We start from the raw sequence: 20331 nt of genomic DNA, 5'->3' as shown, positions 1-20331 counted from the left end.
ACAGAGTTGCTGTAGAACAGAGACAGAGTTGCTGTAAAACAGAGACAGAGTTGCTGTAAAACAGAGACAGAGTTGCTGTAAAACAGACAGAGTTGCTGTAGAACAGAGACAGAGTTGCTGTAAAACAGAGACAGAGTTGCTGTAAAACAGAGACAGAGTTGCTGTAAAACCGAGACAGAGTTGCTGTAGAACAGAGACAGAGTTGCTGTAGAACAGAGACAGAGTTGCTGTAGAACAGAGACAGAGTTGCTGTAGAACAGAGACAGAGTTGCTGTAAAACAGAGACAGAGTTGCTGTAAAACAGAGAGAGAGTTGCTGTAAAACAGAGACAGAGTTGCTGTAAAACAGAGACAGAGTTGCTGTAAAACAGAGACAGAGTTGCTGTAAAACCGAGACAGAGTTGCTGTAAAACAGAGACAGAGTTGCTGTAAAACAGAGACAGAGTTGCTGTAAAACAGAGACAGAGTTGCTGTAGAACAGAGACAGAGTTGCTGTAAAACAGAGACAGAGTTGCTGTAAAACAGAGACAGAGTTGCTGTAGAACAGAGACAGAGTTGCTGTAGAACAGAGACAGAGTTGCTGTAAAACAGAGACAGAGTTGCTGTAAAACAGAGACAGAGTTGCTGTAAAACAGAGACAGAGTTGCTGTAAAACAGAGACAGAGTTGCTGTAGAACAGAGACAGAGTTGCTGTAAAACAGAGACAGAGTTGCTGTAAAACAGACAGAGTTGCTGTAGAACAGAGACAGAGTTGCTGTAAAACAGAGACAGAGTTGCTGTAAAACAGAGACAGAGTTGCTGTAAAACAGACAGAGTTGCTGTAGAACAGAGACAGAGTTGCTGTAAAACAGAGACAGAGTTGCTGTAAAACAGAGACAGAGAGAAACAGTACAGTTTCAACTGCCTAAAGAGCGACAGTATTACAGTAACAATGTTCAGTTTCGATAGGAACACAGGGATCAGTAGCACACTGAGATGTTGTGAAGGGTGTCTGCTTTGTGTGGTACTGGGGGTCTTGAAGAACACTTCATTAATTTCACCAGCAGTTTCTCCTGGTTTCACCAGCACTCTATGTGCAGTGCAGTGCATACCTTTATCTGGTATGGTGTAGTACTATAGCCTGCCTACCTTCATTTGGTATGGTGTAGTACTGCAGTAGGCTGCCTACCTTTATCTGGTATGGTGTAGTACTGTAGTGTGGGATGGTGTGGTGTGGGGTGGTGAGCTGCCTACCTTTATCTGGTATGGTGTAGTACTGTAGTGTGGGATGGTGTGGTGTGGTGAGCCGCATACCTTCATTTGGTATGGTGTAGTACTGTAGTGTGGGATGGTGTGGTGTGGGATGGTGTGGTGTGGGGTAGTGAGCTGCCTACCTGCATTTGATATGGAGTAGTACTGTAGTGTGGGATGGTGTGGTGTGGGATGGTGTGGTGTGGTGAGCTGCCTACCTGCATTTGATATGGAGTAGTACTGTAGTGTGGGATGGTGTGGTGTGGGTTGGTGAGCTGCCTACCTTCATTTGGTATGGTGTAGTACTGCAGTGTGGGATGGTGTAGTGTGGGATGGTGTGGTGTGGGGTGATGAGCTGCCTACCTTCATTTGGTATGGTGTAGCGAGCATATTCAGGGAAGTAGTCTTCAATTTTGGATTTTCCAGCTAATACTTTCTCAGCCAACATGTCCTGCTTGTTCAGAAACAGTATAACCGATATGGTGCGTAACCACCTGGAAATAAAACACGCAAAACGGCATCAGAATACAGTATGGTGGATCACGGCACCCACAACGCCAGGATAGTGGCTTTAATTCCTGGAACCATCCATACGTGACAACCGCATGTATAACGGAGTCACCTTGGATGAAAGTGTCTGATAAACACCATATATTACTATATATAGTACTTTGCAAACGTATTCATCCCCCCTTTGGTGTTTTTTTCCTATTTTGTTGCATTATAACCTGTAATTTTAAATTGATTTTTATTTGGATTTCATGTAATGGACAAACACAAAATAGTCCAAATTGGTGAAGTGAAATGATTTTACAATTTTTTTTAAAAAATTATGAAAAGTGGTGGGTACATATGTATTCACCCCCTTTACTATGAAGCCCCTAAATAAGATCTGGTGCAACCAATTACCTTCAGAAGTCACATAATTAGTTAAATAAAGTCCACCTGTGTGCAATCTAAGTGTCACATGATCTGTCACATGATCTCAGTATATATACACCTGTTCTGAAAGACCCCAGAGTCTGCAACACCACTAAGACCAAGGAGCACCACCAAGCAAGCGGCACTATGAAGACCAATGAGCTCTCCAAACAGGCCAGGGACAAAGTTGTGGAGAAGTACAGATCAGGGTTTTATTATTAAAAACATATTAGAAACTTTGAACATCGCTCGGAGCACCATTAAATCCATTATTAAAAAATGGAAAGAATATGGCACCACAACAAACCTGCCAAGAGAGGGCCGCCCAGCAAAACTCACGGACCAGGCAAGGAGGGCATTAATCAGAGAGGCAACAAAGAGACCAAAGATAACCCTGAAGGAGCTGGGGGGGTGAATAATTATGCACGCTCAAGATCTCAATTTTTTATTTTTTTTGGTCTTATTTCTTGTTTGTTTCACAAGAAAAAATATTTAGCATCTTCAAAGTGGTTAGGCATGTTGTGTAAATCAAATGATACAACCCCCCCCCCCCCCCCCAACATTAATTTTAATTCCAGGTTGTAAGGCAACAAAATAGGAAAAATGCCAAGCGGGGGGGGGGGGGGGGGGTGAATACTTTAGCAAGCCACTGTATTATAACTCGAGCCTAAAGATTTAACTGTGTTAGACTTACGGGCAAAATCAACAGTCTAGTTCTGTTATTCTGTAGATTCTAAATCATTCTGCATGGTTAAAGTTTTGTTCTTACTGTTAAATCAGAAGGTGGAAAATCTCAGAGTCCAAAACTTCCTCTTTCTACACTTAATATGACCATTGGTCAGGTCCACCCCAATCACAAAAATGGTGGCTTAAATGGGGAATGTTCGCTGTAGTGAGTTGTTGTTCTACGACAAAAACAGACCTGTTATTCCAGATACTGCGGAAGAGATCCAGGGCTTCCCGTAGCCTGTTGGTGTTGTTGTCCTCCCTTATGACCATGTTGTAGCTGCTGCTGGCAACCACAAAGATGATAGCAGTCACATCTACACAGAGGACGAGAGGAGAGGAGAGATTAGATGATAGCAGTCACTTCTAGAGGAGGAGGAGGAGGTGGAGGAGAAGAGAAGAGAGAGAGAGTGAGAGAGAGACAGAGAGGAGAGAGAGAGAGAGAGAGAGAGGAGAGAGAGGAGAGAGAGAGAGACAGAGAGAGGAGAGAGAGACAGAGAGAGGAGAGAGAGGAGAGAGAGAGACAGAGAGAGGAGAGAGAGAGAGAGAGAGAGGAGAGAGAGAGGAGAGAGGAGAGAAAGAGAGGAGAGAGACAGAGAGACAGAGAGAGAGAGAGAGAGAGAGAGAGAGATAAGGCTACTGCTCAGCAGGCAGGGCAGGCAATATGGCCAGTCACATACTGTTTGGAGCTTCAATGGGAACCTATACAGGTAGCTGCCCTGTCTGAGTTCTCTCAGCTGCGCTTGTCACATTAGTTGATCCATTTCAGGTTCCTAAGCCCCTGAGTACACGGTCTCCCGTGTGGCTCAGTTGGTAGAGCATGGTGTTTGCAACGCCAGTGTTGTGGGTTCGATTCCCACGGGGGACCAGTACGGAGAAAAAAAATTATGCATTCACTACTGTAAGTCGCTCTGGATAAGAGCGTCTGCTAAATGACTAAAATGTAAAAATGAGTACATGACGTCTCAACCTTTTTTTTTTGTTTGCTGATGAAGCAAAGTATGATTTTAACATTTATTGAAACTATTTTGACATTGTTGACCTACTGGTAACAGAGAGGGAGGTTAGAAGATCACACACCAACTGTCTGATCAGGTCACTTTTCTAGTTAGAGAGAAAATATCCAACTCACCATTGAAGCATTGGATCCATTTTCTCCTCTCATCTCTCTGGCCACCTACATCAAACATACTGAGAGAGGAGAGAGAGGTCAACCCTACATCAAACATACTGAGAGAGGAGAGAGAGGTCAACCCTACATCAAACATACTGAGAGAGGAGAGAGAGAGAGAGAGGTCAACCCTACATCAAACATACTGAGAGAGGAGAGAGAGAGAGAGAGGTCAACACTACATCAAACATACTGGGAGAGAGAGAGAGGTCAACCCTACATCAAACATACTGAGAGAGGAGAGAGAGAGAGGTCAACCCTACATCAAACATACTGGGAGAGGAGAGAGAGGTCAACCCTACATCAAACATACTGAGAGAGGAGAGAGAGGTCAACCCTACATCAAACATACTGAGAGAGGAGAGAGAGAGAGAGAGGTCAACCCTACATCAAACATACTGAGAGAGGAGAGAGAGGTCAACCCTACATCAAACATACTGAGAGAGGAGAGAGAGAGAGAGAGAGTTCAACCCTACATCAAACATACTGAGAGAGGAGAGAGAGGTCAACCCTACATCAAACATACTGAGAGAGGAGAGAGAGAGAGATCAACCCTACATCAAACATACTGAGAGAGGAGAGAGAGAGAGAGAGGTCAACCCTACATCAAACATACTGGGAGAGAGAGAGAGGTCAACCCTACATCAAACATACTGAGAGAGGAGAGAGAGAGAGGTCAACCCTACATCAAACATACTGGGAGAGGAGAGAGAGGTCAACCCTACATCAAACATACTGAGAGAGGAGAGAGAGGTCAACCCTACATCAAACATACTGAGAGAGGAGAGAGAGAGAGAGAGGTCAACCCTACATCAAACATACTGAGAGAGGAGAGAGAGGTCAACCCTACATCAAACATACTGAGAGAGGAGAGAGAGAGAGAGAGAGTTCAACCCTACATCAAACATACTGAGAGAGGAGAGAGAGGTCAACCCTACATCAAACATACTGAGAGAGGAGAGAGAGAGAGATCAACCCTACATCAAACATACTGAGAGAGGAGAGAGAGAGAGAGGTCAACCCTACATCAAACATACTGAGAGAGGAGAGAGAGAGAGAGAGAGGTCAACCCTACATCAAACATACTGAGAGAGGAGAGAGAGAGAGAGAGGTCAACCCTACATCAAACATACTGAGAGAGGAGAGAGAGGTCAACCCTACATCAAACATACTGAGAGAGGAGAGAGAGAGAGAGAGAGGTCAACCCTACATCAAACATACTGAGAGAGGAGAGAGAGAGAGAGAGGTCAACCCTACATCAAACATACTGAGAGAGGAGAGAGAGAGAGGTCAACCCTACATCAAACATACTGAGAGAGGAGAGAGAGAGAGGTCAACCCTACATCAAACATACTGAGAGAGGAGAGAGAGAGAGAGGTCAACCCTACATCAAACATACTGAGAGAGGAGAGAGAGGTCAACCCTACATCAAACATACTGAGAGAGGAGAGAGAGAGAGAGAGGTCAACCCTACATCAAACATACTGAGAGAGGAGAGAGAGAGAGATCAACCCTACATCAAACATACTGAGAGAGGAGAGAGAGAGAGAGGTCAACCCTACATCAAACATACTGAGAGAGGAGAGAGAGAGAGAGAGAGGTCAACCCTACATCAAACATACTGAGAGAGGAGAGAGAGAGAGAGAGGTCAACCCTACATCAAACATACTGAGAGAGGAGAGAGAGGTCAACCCTACATCAAACATACTGAGAGAGGAGAGAGAGAGAGAGAGGTCAACCCTACATCAAACATACTGAGAGAGGAGAGAGAGAGAGGTCAACCCTACATCAAACATACTGAGAGAGGAGAGAGAGAGAGGTCAACCCTACATCAAACATACTGAGAGAGGAGAGAGAGAGAGAGGTCAACCCTACATCAAACATACTGAGAGAGGAGAGAGAGAGAGAGAGGTCAACCCTACATCAAACATACTGAGAGAGGAGAGAGAGAGAGAGGTCAACCCTACATCAAACATACTGAGAGAGGAGAGAGAGAGAGATCACAACTACATCAAACATACTGAGAGAGGAGAGAGAGAGAGAGAGGTCAACCCTACATCAAACATACTGAGAGAGGAGAGAGAGAGAGAGAGGTCAACCCTACATCAAACATACTGAGAGAGGAGAGAGAGAGAGGTCAACCCTACATCAAACATACTGAGAGAGGAGAGAGAGAGAGGTCAACCCTACATCAAACATACTGAGAGAGGAGAGAGAGAGAGAGGTCAACCCTACATCAAACATACTGAGAGAGGAGAGAGAGAGAGGTCAACCCTACATCAAACATACTGAGAGAGGAGAGAGAGAGAGAGGTCAACCCTACATCAAACATACTGGGAGAGGAGAGAGAGGTCAACCCTACATCAAACATACTGAGAGAGGAGAGAGAGAGAGAGAGAGGTCAACCCTACATCAAACATACTGAGAGAGGAGAGAGAGAGAGAGGTCAACCCTACATCAAACATACTGAGAGAGGAGAGAGAGAGAGGTCAACCCTACATCAAACATACTGAGAGAGGAGAGAGAGAGAGAGGTCAACCCTACATCAAACATACTGAGAGAGGAGAGAGAGAGAGAGGTCAACCCTACATCAAACATACTGAGAGAGGAGAGAGAGAGAGGGTCAACCCTACATCAAACATACTGAGAGAGGAGAGAGAGAGAGAGGTCAACCCTACATCAAACATACTGAGAGAGGAGAGAGAGAGAGAGAGGTCAACCCTACATCAAACATACTGAGAGAGGAGAGAGGTCAACCCTACATCAAACATACTGAGAGAGGAGAGAGAGAGAGATCACAACTACATCAAACATACTGAGAGAGGAGAGAGAGAGAGAGAGGTCAACCCTACATCAAACATACTGAGAGAGGAGAGAGAGAGAGAGAGGTCAACCCTACATCAAACATACTGAGAGAGGAGAGAGAGAGAGAGAGTTCAACCCTACATCAAACATACTGAGAGAGGAGAGAGAGAGAGGTCAACCCTACATCAAACATACTGAGAGAGGAGAGAGAGAGAGAGGTCAACCCTACATCAAACATACTGAGAGAGGAGAGAGAGAGAGAGAGGTCAACCCTACATCAAACATACTGAGAGAGGAGAGAGAGAGAGAGAGGTCAACCCTACATCAAACATACTGAGAGAGGAGAGAGAGAGAGAGAGGTCAACCCTACATCAAACATACTGAGAGAGGAGAGAGAGAGAGAGAGGTCAACCCTACATCAAACATACTGAGAGAGGAGAGAGAGAGAGGTCAACCCTACATCAAACATACTGAGAGAGGAGAGAGAGAGAGAGGTCAACCCTACATCAAACATACTGAGAGAGGAGAGAGAGAGAGGTCAACCCTACATCAAACATACTGAGAGAGGAGAGAGAGAGAGGTCAACCCTACATCAAACATACTGAGAGAGGAGAGAGAGAGAGATCACAACTACATCAAACATACTGAGAGAGGAGAGAGAGAGAGAGGTCAACCCTACATCAAACATACTGAGAGAGGAGAGAGAGAGAGAGAGGTCAACCCTACATCAAACATACTGAGAAAGGAGAGAGAGAGAGATCACAACTACATCAAACATACTGAGAGAGGAGAGAGAGAGAGGTCAACCCTACATCAAACATACTGAGAGAGGAGAGAGAGAGAGAGAGAGGTCAACCCTACATCAAACATACTGAGAGAGGAGAGAGAGAGAGGTCAACCCTACATCAAACATACTGAGAGAGGAGAGAGAGAGAGAGGTCAACCCTACATCAAACATACTGAGAGAGGAGAGAGAGAGAGAGAGGTCAACCCTACATCAAACATACTGAGAGAGGAGAGAGAGAGAGGTCAACCCTACATCAAACATACTGAGAGAGGAGAGAGAGAGAGGTCAACCCTACATCAAACATACTGAGAGAGGAGAGAGAGAGAGAGAGGTCAACCCTACATCAAACATACTGAGAGAGGAGAGAGAGAGAGAGGTCAACCCTACATCAAACATACTGAGAGAGAGAGGTCACAACTACATCATATAACACTGGGCGACTGACTGCCGACTAGCTGGAGGACTGACTGACTGACTGGCTATTTGATCGGCTGGCAGGCCGGGACATTGGCGCCCCCCTGTGGATACTAACAGTAATGCTCTCTATGAGCAGAGACCTGGAGCCCTATGCAACAAGCCAGTTGATTACCCTAGTCACGGGTAATAATGATTACCCTAGCTGATTACCCTAGTCACGGGTAATAATGATTACCCTAGCTGATTACCCTAGTCACGGGTAATAATGATTACCCTAGCTGATTACCCTAGTCACGGGCAATAATGATTACCCTAGTCACGGGTAATAATGATTACCCTAGCTGATTACCCTAGTCACGGGTAATAATGATTACCCTAGTCACGGGCTTTATGATTTGATTGACGTGTTGAATAAGGTGTGCTCACTCTGGAATAGATCAAACACATGGAACGGCTGGAGGTCCTCGAGGAGAGGTTTGAAAACCCAGGTATCAACAGTCTCTGTATGTATCATCAAGAGTAGGAATGTTGATCTAGGATCAGGTCCCCCCCGTCCATCTAGTCTTATTTATTATGATCTAGGATCAGGTCCCCCCCCCGTCCATCTAGTCTTATTATGATCTAGGATCAGGTCCTCCCCTGTCCATCTAGTCTTATTTATTATGATCTAGGATCAGGTCCCCCCCGTCCATCTAGTCTTATTTATTATGATCTAGGATCAGGTCCTCCCCCGTCCATCTAGTCATATTTATTATGATCTAGGATCAGGTCCTCCCCCGTCCATCTAGTCTTATTTATTATGATCTAGGATCAGGTCCTCCCCCGTCCATCTAGTCTTATTTATTATGATCTAGGATCAGGTCCTCCCCCGTCCATCTAGTCTTATTTATTATGATCTAGGATCAGGTCCTCCCCCGTCCATCTAGTCTTATTTATTATGATCTAGGATCAGGTCCTCCCCCGTCCATCTAGTCTTATTTATTATGATCTAGGATCAGGTCCTCCCCCATCCATCTAGTCTTATTTATTATGATCTAGGATCAGGTCCTCCCCCGTCCATCTAGTCTTATTATCTAGGATCAGGTCCTCCCCCGTCCATCTAGTCTTATTTATTATGATCTAGGATCAGGTCCTCCCCCATCCATCTAGTCTTATTTATTATGATCTAGGATCAGGTCCTCCCCCATCCATCTAGTCTTATTTATTATGATCTAGGATCAGGTCCTCCCCCATCCATCTAGTCTTATTTATTATGATCTAGGATCAGGTCCTCTCCTGTCCATCTAGTCTTATTTATTATGATCTAGGATCAGGTCCTCCCCCATCCATCTAGTCTTATTTATTATGATCTAGGATCAGGTCCTCCCCTGTCCATCTAGTCTTATTTATTATGATCTGGGATCAGGTCCTCCCCTGTCCATCTAGTCTTATTATGATCTAGGATCAGGTCCTCCCCCGTCTATTTAGTCTTATTATGATCTAGGATCAGGTCCTCCCCCGTCCATCTAGTCTTATTTATTATGATCTAGGATCAGGTCCTCCCCCCCTGTCCATCTAGTCTTATTTATTATTATCTAGGATCAGGTCCCCCCCGTCCATCTAGTCTAATTTATTATGATCTAGGATCAGGTCCTCCCCCGTCCATCTAGTCTTATTTATTATGATCTAGGATCAGGTCCTCTCCTGTCCATCTCGTCTTATTTATTATGATCTAGGATCAGGTCCTCCCCCATCCATCTAGTCTTATTTATTATGATCTAGGATCAGGTCCTCCCCCGTCCATCTAGTCTTATTATCTAGGATCAGGTCCTCCCCCGTCCATCTAGTCTTATTTATTATGATCTAGGATCAGGTCCTCTCCTGTCCATCTAGTCTAATTTATTATGATCTAGGATCAGGTCCCCCCCCGTCCATCTAGTCTTATTTATTATGATCTAGGATCAGGTCCTCTCCTGTCCATCTAGTCTTATTTATTATGATCTAGGATCAGGTCCTCCCCCGTCCATCTAGTCTTATTTATTATGATCTAGGATCAGGTCCTCTCCTGTCCATCTCGTCTTATTTATTATGATCTAGGATCAGGTCCTCCCCTGTCCATCTAGTCTTATTATGATCTAGGATCAGGTCCTCCCCTGTCCATCTAGTCTTATTATGATCTAGGATCAGGTCCTCCCCCATCCATCTAGTCTTATTTATTATGATCTAGGATCAGGTCCTCCCCCGTCCATCTAGTCTTATTATCTAGGATCAGGTCCTCCCCCGTCCATCTAGTCTTATTTATTATGATCTAGGATCAGGTCCTCTCCTGTCCATCTAGTCTAATTTATTATGATCTAGGATCAGGTCCCCCCCCGTCCATCTAGTCTTATTTATTATGATCTAGGATCAGGTCCTCTCCTGTCCATCTAGTCTTATTTATTATGATCTAGGATCAGGTCCTCCCCCGTCCATCTAGTCTTATTTATTATGATCTAGGATCAGGTCCTCTCCTGTCCATCTCGTCTTATTTATTATGATCTAGGATCAGGTCCTCCCCTGTCCATCTAGTCTTATTATGATCTAGGATCAGGTCCTCCCCCCGTCCATCTAGTCTTATTTATTATGATCTAACAGGGGAAACTAGTTCAACACTCCTACTCTGAGACGCTTTGTGAATATGGGCCCCGAGTCCTATCTAAAATCTGCTCGAGCTCAGTTTCAGAGTCTCTCTTCCTCATGTGATCCACCAGTTAGCATACGAGAGGGAGAGACAAAATATAAAACAATTAGAGTGCCATTTCCCCAAAAGTGAAACCCTTATTCAAGGTTTCAAAGACCTCTCTGTCCTGTTGGGGGAGGACGCAGAGAGCTGTGGGTTGGCAGCGCACTACATTGCTGCCTGCCATAGGACGAGGGACAGTGTCTGACAGACCAATCAACCTACACATGTCCTATATGCTTATTGTTCAATGTATGGTTATTTTGACCATTGATTATTGTTGTCCTGTTGACAATATTGATTATTATTATTTTAATATTGTAAATATCCAAAGTAAGCTTTGGAAATATGTACATTGTTATGTCATGCCAATAAAGCAAATTGAATTGAAAAAAAATCAAATTGACAGAGAGAGAGAGAGAGAGAAACACAGACAGACACAGAGAGAGAGACCGAACCGGAGAGAGAGACAGAGAGAGAGAGACAGCCACGGAGAGAGAGACAGACACGGACAGAGAGACAGACACGGACAGAGAGACAGACACGGACAGAGAGAGAGGCACGGAGAGAGAGACAGGCACAGAGACAGGCACAGAGAGAGCGAGACAGGCACAGAGAGAGAGAGACAGGCACGGAGAGAGAGGCACGGAGAGAGAGGCACGGAGAGAGAGAGAGACAGGCACGGAGAGAGAGACAGACAGACACGGAGAGAGAGACAGACAGACACGGAGAGAGAGACACGGAGAGACAGACACGGAGAGACAGACACGGAGAGAGAGAGAGACAGACACGGAGACAGAGAGACAGACACGGAGAGAGAGAGAGACAGACACGGAGACAGAGAGAGAGACAGACACGGAGACAGAGAGAGACAGACACGGAGAGAGAGACAGAGAGAGAGAATAAAATATACTTACTGAAAGTTGACTTTGTCTACTTGGAATCGCGTCTCGAATATTCCTGAAGTTAACACTCTGCATCGTAGCAGGTCCTGGTCTGTGGGAGTGTAGTCTCCTTGTCTTACTGAGTCAATTCTGTCCAGGAAACTGCAGAGACACACACACACCATTACCATTCACGTCATTCCGCGTAACACAACTATCATTCACGTCATTCCGTATAACACAATTATCATTCACGTCATTCCGTATAACACAATTATCATTCACGTCATTCCGTATAACACAATTATCATTCACATCATTCCGTATAACAACTATCATTCACGTCATTCCGCATAACACAATTATCATTCACGTCATTCCGCGTAACACAACTATCATTCACGTCATTCCGCATAACACAATTATCATTCACGTCATTCCGCGTAACACAACTATCATTCCATATAAACCACAATAGTCATTTCAACAGAGGTATCACATTGTTCTGCAGAGGGAAACCCCCCATAGACATCATGTAAACACACAGTATATCTACCAGTCAGTCGCCATGTCTGTCACTGAGATATAACAACTAAGTTGTCCACCTGTTGTTTTAAGGTAATCTACAGTCGTGGCCAAAAGTTTTGAGAATGACACAAAAATTAATTTTCACAAAGTCTGCTGCCTCAGTTTGTATGATGGCAATTTGCATATACTCCAGAATGTTATGAAGAGTGATCAGATGAATTGCAAATTAACTAAATCCCCCAAAAACATTTCCACTGCATTTCAGCCCTGCCACAAAAGGACCAGATGACATCATGTCAGTGATTCTCTCGTTAACACAGGTGTGAGTGTTGACGAGGACAAGGCTGGAGATCACTCTGTCATGCTGATTGAGTTCGAATAACAGACTGGAAGCTTCAAAAGGAGGGTGGTGCTTGGAATCATTGTTCTTCCTCTGTCAGCCATGGTTATCTGCAAGGAAACACGTGCCGTCATCATTGCATTTCAGCCCTGCCACAAAAGGACCAGATGACATCATGTCAGTGATTCTCTCGTTAACACAGGTGTGAGTGTTGACGAGGACAAGGCTGGAGATCACTCTGTCATGCTGATTGAGTTCGAATAACAGACTGGAAGCTTCAAAAGGAGGGTGGTGCTTGGAATCATTGTTCTTCCTCTGTCAGCCATGGTTATCTGCAAGGAAACACGTGCCGTCATCATTGCTTTGCACAAAAATGGCTTCACAGGCAAGGATATTGCTGCCAGTAAGATTGCACCTAAATCAACCATTTATCGGATCATCAAGAACTTCAAGGAGAGCGGTTCAATTGTTGTGAAGAAGGCTTCAGGGCGCCCAAGAAAGTCCAGCAAGCGCCAGGACCGTCTCCTAAAGTTGATTCAGCTGCGGGATCGGGGCACCACCAGTACAGAGCTTGCTCAGGAATGGCAGCAGGCAGGTGTGAGTGCATCTGCACGCACAGTGAGGCGAAGACTTTTGGAGGATGGCCTGGTGTCAAGAAGGGCAGCAAAGAAGCCACTTCTCTCCAGGAAAAACATCAGCGACAGACTGATATGCTGCAAAAGGTACAGGAATTGGACTGCTGAGGACTGGGGTAAAATCATTTTCTCTGATGAATCCCCTTTCTGATTGTTTGGGGCATCCGGAAAAAAGCTTGTCCAGAGAAGACAAGGTGAGCGCTACCATCAGTCCTGTGTCATGCCAACAGTAAAGCATCCTGAGACCATTCATGTGTGGGGTTGCTTCTCAGCCAAGGGAGTGGGCTCACTCACAATTTTGCCTAAGCCATGAATAAAGAATGGTACCAACACATCCTCCGAGAGCAACTTCTCCCAACCATCCAGGAACAGTTTGGGGACGAACGATGCCTTTTCCAGCATGATGGAGCACCTTTCCATAAGGCAAAAGTCATAACTAAGTGGCTCGGGGAACAAAACGTCGATATTTTAGATCCATGGCCAGGAAACTCCCCAGATCTTAATCCCATTGAGAACTTGTGGTCAATCCTCAAGAGGCGGGTGGACAAACAAAAACCCACAAATTCTGATAAACTCCAAGCATTGATTATGCAAGAATGGGCTGCCATCAGACAGGATGTAGCCCAGAAGTTAATTGACAGCATGCCAGGGCAGATTGCAGAGGTCTTGAAAAAGAAGGGTCAACACTGCAAATATTGACTCTTTGCATCAACTTCATGTAATTGTCAATAAAAGCCTTTGACACTTATGAAATGCTTGTAATTATACTTCAGTATTCCATAGTAACATCTGACAAAAATATCTAAACACACTGAAGCAGCAAACTTTGTGGAAATTAATATTTGTGTCATTCTCAAAACTTTTGGCCACGGCTGTACTCACGTTCGCATAAGCCGATTCATGAACTGTCAATATCCGAGTTGCATCTGGCTTATTGGGACCAGCATCACATCTGGTTTATAGGGCCAGCATCTCATCTGGTTTATAGGGACCAGCATCTCATCTGGTTTATAGGGACCAGCATCACATCTGGTTTATAGGGACAAGCATCTCATCTGGTTTAAAGGGACCAGCATCACATCTGGTTTATAGGGACCAGCATCACATCTGGTTTATAGGGACCAGCATCACATCTGGTTTATAGGGACCAGCATCACATCTGGTTTATAGGGACCAGCATCACATCTGGTTTATAGGGACCAGCATCTCATCTGGTTTAAAGGGACCAGCATCACATCTGGTTAATAGGCGCCAGCATCTCATCTGGTTTATAGGGGCCAGCATCACATCTGGTTTATAGGGACCAGCATCACATCTGGTTAATAGGGACAAGCATCTAATCTGGTTTATAGGGACCAGCAGCACATCTGGTTAATAGGGAACAGCATCACATCTGGTTTATAGGGACCAGCATCACATCTGGCTTATTGGGACCAGCATCACATCTGGTTTAAAGGGACCAGCATCACATCTGGTTTAAAGGGACCAGCATCTCATCTGGTTTATAGGGACCAGCATCACATCTGGTTTAAAGGGACCAGCATCACATCTGGTTTAAAGGGACCAGCATCTCATCTGGTTTATAGGGACCAGCATCACATCTGGTTTATAGGGACCAGCATCACATCTGGTGTATAGGGACCAGCATCACATCTGGTGTATAGGGACCAGCATCACATCTGGTTTATAGGGGCCAGCATCACATCTGGTTTATAGGGGCCAGCATCTCATCTGGTTTAAAGGGACCAGCATCACATCTGGTTTATTGGGACCAGCATCACATCTGGTTTATTGGGACCAGCATCACATCTGGTTTATTGGGACCAGCATCACATCTGGTGTATAGGGACCAGCATCACATCTGGTTTGTAGGGGCCAGCATCACATCTGGTTTATATGGACCAGCATCACATCTGGTTTATAGGGACCAGCATCACATCTGGTTTAATAGGGACCAGCATCACATCTGGTTTAATAGGGACCAGCATCACATCTGGTTTAAAGGGACCAGCATCTCATCTGGTTTATAGGGACCAGCATCTCATCTGGTTTATAGGGACCAGCATCATCTGGTTTATAGGGACCAGCATCACATCTGGTTTATAGGGACCAGCATCACATCTGGTTTATAGGGACCAGCATCTCATCTGGTTTAAAGGGACCAGCATCACATCTGGTTTATAGGGACCAGGATCACATCTGGTTTATAGGGACCAGCATCACATCTGGTTTATAGGGACCAGCATCACATCTGGTTAATAGGGACCAGCATCTCATCTGGTTAATAGGGACCAGCATCACATCTGGTTTGTAGGGGCCAGCATCACATCTGGTTTATAGGGACCAGCATCACATCTGGTTTATAGGGACCAGCATCACATCTGGTTAATAGGGACCAGCATCTCATCTGGTTTATAGGGACCAGCATCACATCTGGTTTAAAGGGACCAGCATCACATCTGGTTTAAAGGGACCAGCATCTCATCTGGTTTATAGGGACCAGCATCTCATCTGGTTTATAGGGACCAGCATCATCTGGTTTATAGGGACCAGCATCACATCTGGTTTATAGGGACCAGCATCACATCTGGTTTATAGGGACCAGCATCACATCTGGTGTATAGGGACCAGCATCACATCTGGTTTATAGGGGCCAGCATCACATCTGGTTTATAGGGGCCAGCATCTCATCTGGTTTAAAGGGACCAGCATCACATCTGGTTTATAGGGACCAGCATCACATCTGGTTTATAGGGACCAGCATCACATCTGGTTTAAAGGGACCAGCATCACATCTGGTTTATAGGGACCAGCATCACATCTGGTTTATAGGGACCAGCATCACATCTGGTGTATAGGGACCAGCATCACATCTGGTGTATAGGGACCAGCATCACATCTGGTTTATAGGGGCCAGCATCACATCTGGTTTATAGGGGCCAGCATCTCATCTGGTTTAAAGGGACCAGCATCACATCTGGTTTATAGAGACCAGCATCACATCTGGTTTAAAGGGACCAGCATCACATCTGGTTTATAGGGACCAGCATCACATCTGGTGTATAGGGACCAGCATCACATCTGGTTTATAGGGGCCAGCATCACATCTGGTTCATAGGGACCAGCATCACATCTGGTTTATAGCGACCAGCATCACATTTGGTTTATAGGAACCAGCATCTCATCTGGTTTAAAGGGACCAGTGTCAGTTAAACTGAAGTAAGCAGTGGAAACAGTGCTTCTAGACCAGAACCCTGGACTTTTGTGTCTGGTGTATCTGGTGTGGGTAAAGCAGGGCTGTGTCAGTACCGGCCGTTGCCACCAGAGGGCAGACCTGCTCAGGCTGTAGGGTTATTTCTGTCTGTCTAGATGGGGTGATTACATAAAATGGTTATTGTGGATGGAGGTTAGCTGTTACTGATCTTACTGATGATATAGTATGGTCTCTGTGTGTCTCACAGAGTTTCCATTATAGATCAAAATGAATATATGGACATGGGGTACCTGATCCTAGATCAGAACAGAGCTGTGGATAATGAAGACCTGATCCTAGAATCAGCCCAGAGCTGTGGATAATGAAGACCTGATCCTAGAATCAGCCCAGAGCTGTGGATAATGAAGACCTGATCCTAGAATCAGCCCAGAGCTGTGGATAATGAAGACCTGATCCTAGATCAGCCCAGAGCTGTGGATAATGAAGACCTGATCCTAGATCAGAACAGAGCTGTGGATAATGAAGACCTGATCCTAGATCAGAACAGAGCTGTGGATAATGAAGACCTGATCCTAGATCAGCCCAGAGCTGTGGATAATGAAGACCTGATCCTAGAATCAGCCCAGAGCTGTGGATAATGAAGACCTGATCCTAGAATCAGCCCAGAGCTGTGGATAATGAAGACCTGATCCTAGAATCAGCCCAGAGCTGTGGATAATGAAGACCTGATCCTAGATCAGCCCAGAGCTGTGGATAATGAAGACCTGATCCTAGATCAGCCCAGAGCTGTGGATAATGAAGACCTGATCCTAGAATCAGCCCAGAGCTGTGGATAATGAAGACCTGATCCTAGATCAGCCCAGAGCTGTGGATAATGAAGACCTAATCCTAGATCAGCCCAGAGCTGTGGATAATGAAGACCTGATCCTAGATCAGCCCAGAGCTGTGGATAATGAAGACCTGATCCTAGATCAGCCCAGAGCTTTGGATAATGAAGACCTGATCCTAGATCAGCCCAGAGCTGTGGATAATGAAGACCTGATCCTAGATCAGAACAGAGCTGTGGATAATGAAGACCTGATCCTAGATCAGAACAGAGCTGTGGATAATGAAGACCTGATCCTAGATCAGCCCAGAGCTGTGGATAATGAAGACCTGATCCTAGATCAGCCCAGAGCTGTGGATAATGAAGTCCTGATCCTAGAATCAGCCCAGAGCTGTGGATAATGAAGACCTGATCCTAGATCAGCCCAGAGCTGTGGATAATGAAGACCTGATCCTAGAATCAGCCCAGAGCTGTGGATAATGAAGACCTGATCCTAGAATCAGCCCAGAGCTGTGGATAATGAAGACCTGATCCTAGAATCAGCCCAGAGCTGTGGATAATGAAGACCTGATCCTAGAATCAGCCCAGAGCTGTGGATAATGAAGACCTGATCCTAGAATCAGCCCAGAGCTGTGGATAATGAAGACCTGATCCTAGAATCAGCCCAGAGCTGTGGATAATGAAGACCTGATCCTAGATCAGCCCAGAGCTGTGGATAATGAAGACCTGATCCTAGATCAGCCCAGAGCTGTGGATAATGAAGACCTGATCCTAGATCAGCCCAGAGCTGTGGATAATGAAGACCTGATCCTAGATCAGCCCAGAGCTGTGGATAATGAAGACCTGATCCTAGATCAGCCCAGAGCTGTAATGAAGACCTGATCCTAGATCAGCCCAGAGCTGTGGATAATGAAGACCTGATCCTAGATCAGCCCAGAGCTGTGGATAATGAAGACCTGATCCTAGAATCAGCCCAGAGCTGTGGATAATGAAGACCTGATCCTAGATCAGCCCAGAGCTGTGGATAATGAAGACCTGATCCTAGAATCAGCCCAGAGCTGTGGATAATGAAGACCTGATCCTAGAATCAGCCCAGAGCTGTGGATAATGAAGACCTGATCCTAGATCAGCCCAGAGCTGTGGATAATGAAGACCTGATCCTAGAATCAGCCCAGAGCTGTGGATAATGAAGACCTGATCCTAGAATCAGCCCAGAGCTGTGGATAATGAAGACCTGATCCTAGATCAGCCCAGAGCTGTGGATAATGAAGACCTGATCCTAGATCAGCCCAGAGCTGTGGATAATGAAGACCTGATCCTAGATCAGCCCAGAGCTGTAATGAAGACCTGATCCTAGATCAGCCCAGAGCTGTGGATAATGAAGACCTGATCCTAGATCAGCCCAGAGCTGTGGATAATGAAGACCTGATCCTAGATCAGCCCAGAGCTGTGGATAATGAAGACCTGATCCTAGATCAGCCCAGAGCTTTGGATAATGAAGACCTGATCCTAGATCAGCCCAGAGCTGTGGATAATGAAGACCTGATCCTAGATCAGCCCAGAGCTGTGGATAATGAAGACCTGATCCTAGATCAGCCAAGAGCTGTGGATAATGAAGACCCGATCCTAGATCAGCCCAGAGCTGTGGATAATGAAGACCTGATCCTAGAATCAGCCCAGAGCTGTGAATAATGAAGACCTGATCCTAGATCAGCCCAGAGCTGTGGATAATGAAGTCCTGATCCTAGATCAGAACAGAGCTGTGGATAATGAAGACCTGATCCTAGAATCAGCCCAGAGCTGTGGATAATGAAGACCCGATCCTAGATCAGCCCAGAGCTGTGGATAATGACGACCCTGATCCTAGAATCAGCACAACTACTATGAGATGCTTTCAGACCCTTCAACTGATGTAGTGTGTAGATATAGACCAGACCTACTATAGATATAGACCAGACCTACTATAGATATAGACCAGACCTACTATAGATATAGACCAGACCCTGACCTACTATAGATATAGACCCTGTCCTACTATAGATATAGACCAGGACCTACTATAGATATAGACCAGACCTACTATAGATATAGACCAGACCCTGTCCTATAGATATAGACCCTGTCCTACTATAGATATAGACCAGACCCTGTCCTACTATAGATATAGACCAGACCCTGACCTATTATAGATATAGACCAGACCCTGACCTATTATAGATATAGACCAGACCCTGACCTACTATAGATATAGACCAGACCTACTATAGATATAGACCAGACCTACTATAGATATAGACCAGACCTACTATAGATATAGACCAGACCCTGACCTACTATAGATATAGACCAGACCTACTATAGATATAGACCAGACCTACTATAGATATAGACCAGACCCTGTCCTACTATAGATATAGACCAGACCTTGTCCTACTATAGATATAGACCAGACCCTGTCCTACTATAGATATAGACCAGACCCTGTCCTACTATAGATATAGACCAGACCCTGACCTACTATAGATATAGACCAGACCTACTATAGATATAGACCAGACCTACTATAGATATAGACCAGGACCTACTATAGATATAGACCACGACCTACTATAGATATAGACCCTGTCCTACTATAGATATAGACCAGGACCTACTATAGATATAGACCACGACCTACTATAGATATAGACCACGACCTACTATAGATATAGACCAGACCTACTATAGATAAAGACCAGACCCTGTCCTACTATAGATATAGACCAGGACCTACTATAGATATAGACCCTGACCTACTATAGATATAGACCAGACCCTGTCCTACTATAGATATAGACCCTGTCCTACTATAGATATAGACCAGACCCTGTCCTACTATAGATATAGACCAGACCCTGTCCTACTATAGATATAGACCAGACCTACTATAGATATAGACCAGACCTACTATAGATATAGACCAGACCTACTATAGATATAGACCAGACCTACTATAGATATAGACCAGACCTACTATAGATATAGACCAGACCTACTATAGATATAGACCAGACCCTGTCCTACTATAGATATGGACCAGACCTACTATAGATATAGACCAGACCTACTATAGATATAGACCCTGTCCTACTATATATATAGACCCTGTCC

At 45.0% G+C, this 20331-nt stretch overlaps 1 protein-coding gene across 2 annotated transcripts in view; it reads right to left on the bottom strand.

The window, feature by feature from the left end:
* LOC106596458 (guanine nucleotide-binding protein G(olf) subunit alpha) overlaps window positions 1-20331 on the bottom strand; it is a 145203-nt gene that overhangs the window by 7194 nt on the left and 117678 nt on the right. For both annotated transcript variants that reach the window (XM_045714411.2, XM_045714412.2), the window contains exons 6-9: window positions 11672-11800; window positions 4009-4067; window positions 3073-3193; window positions 1593-1723 (exon numbers count right to left, since the gene is read on the bottom strand). In XM_045714411.2, the coding sequence (XP_045570367.1) occupies window positions 1593-1723; window positions 3073-3193; window positions 4009-4067; window positions 11672-11800 (440 nt within the window). The remainder of the gene's footprint in view (window positions 1-1592; window positions 1724-3072; window positions 3194-4008; window positions 4068-11671; window positions 11801-20331) is intronic.

This window comes from Salmo salar, chromosome 03 (assembly GCF_965601325.2).
Source record: "Salmo salar chromosome 03, fSalSal1, whole genome shotgun sequence".
Classification (NCBI taxonomy): domain Eukaryota; kingdom Metazoa; phylum Chordata; class Actinopteri; order Salmoniformes; family Salmonidae; genus Salmo; species Salmo salar.
This window is presented reverse-complemented; position numbering and strand designations above follow the sequence as displayed.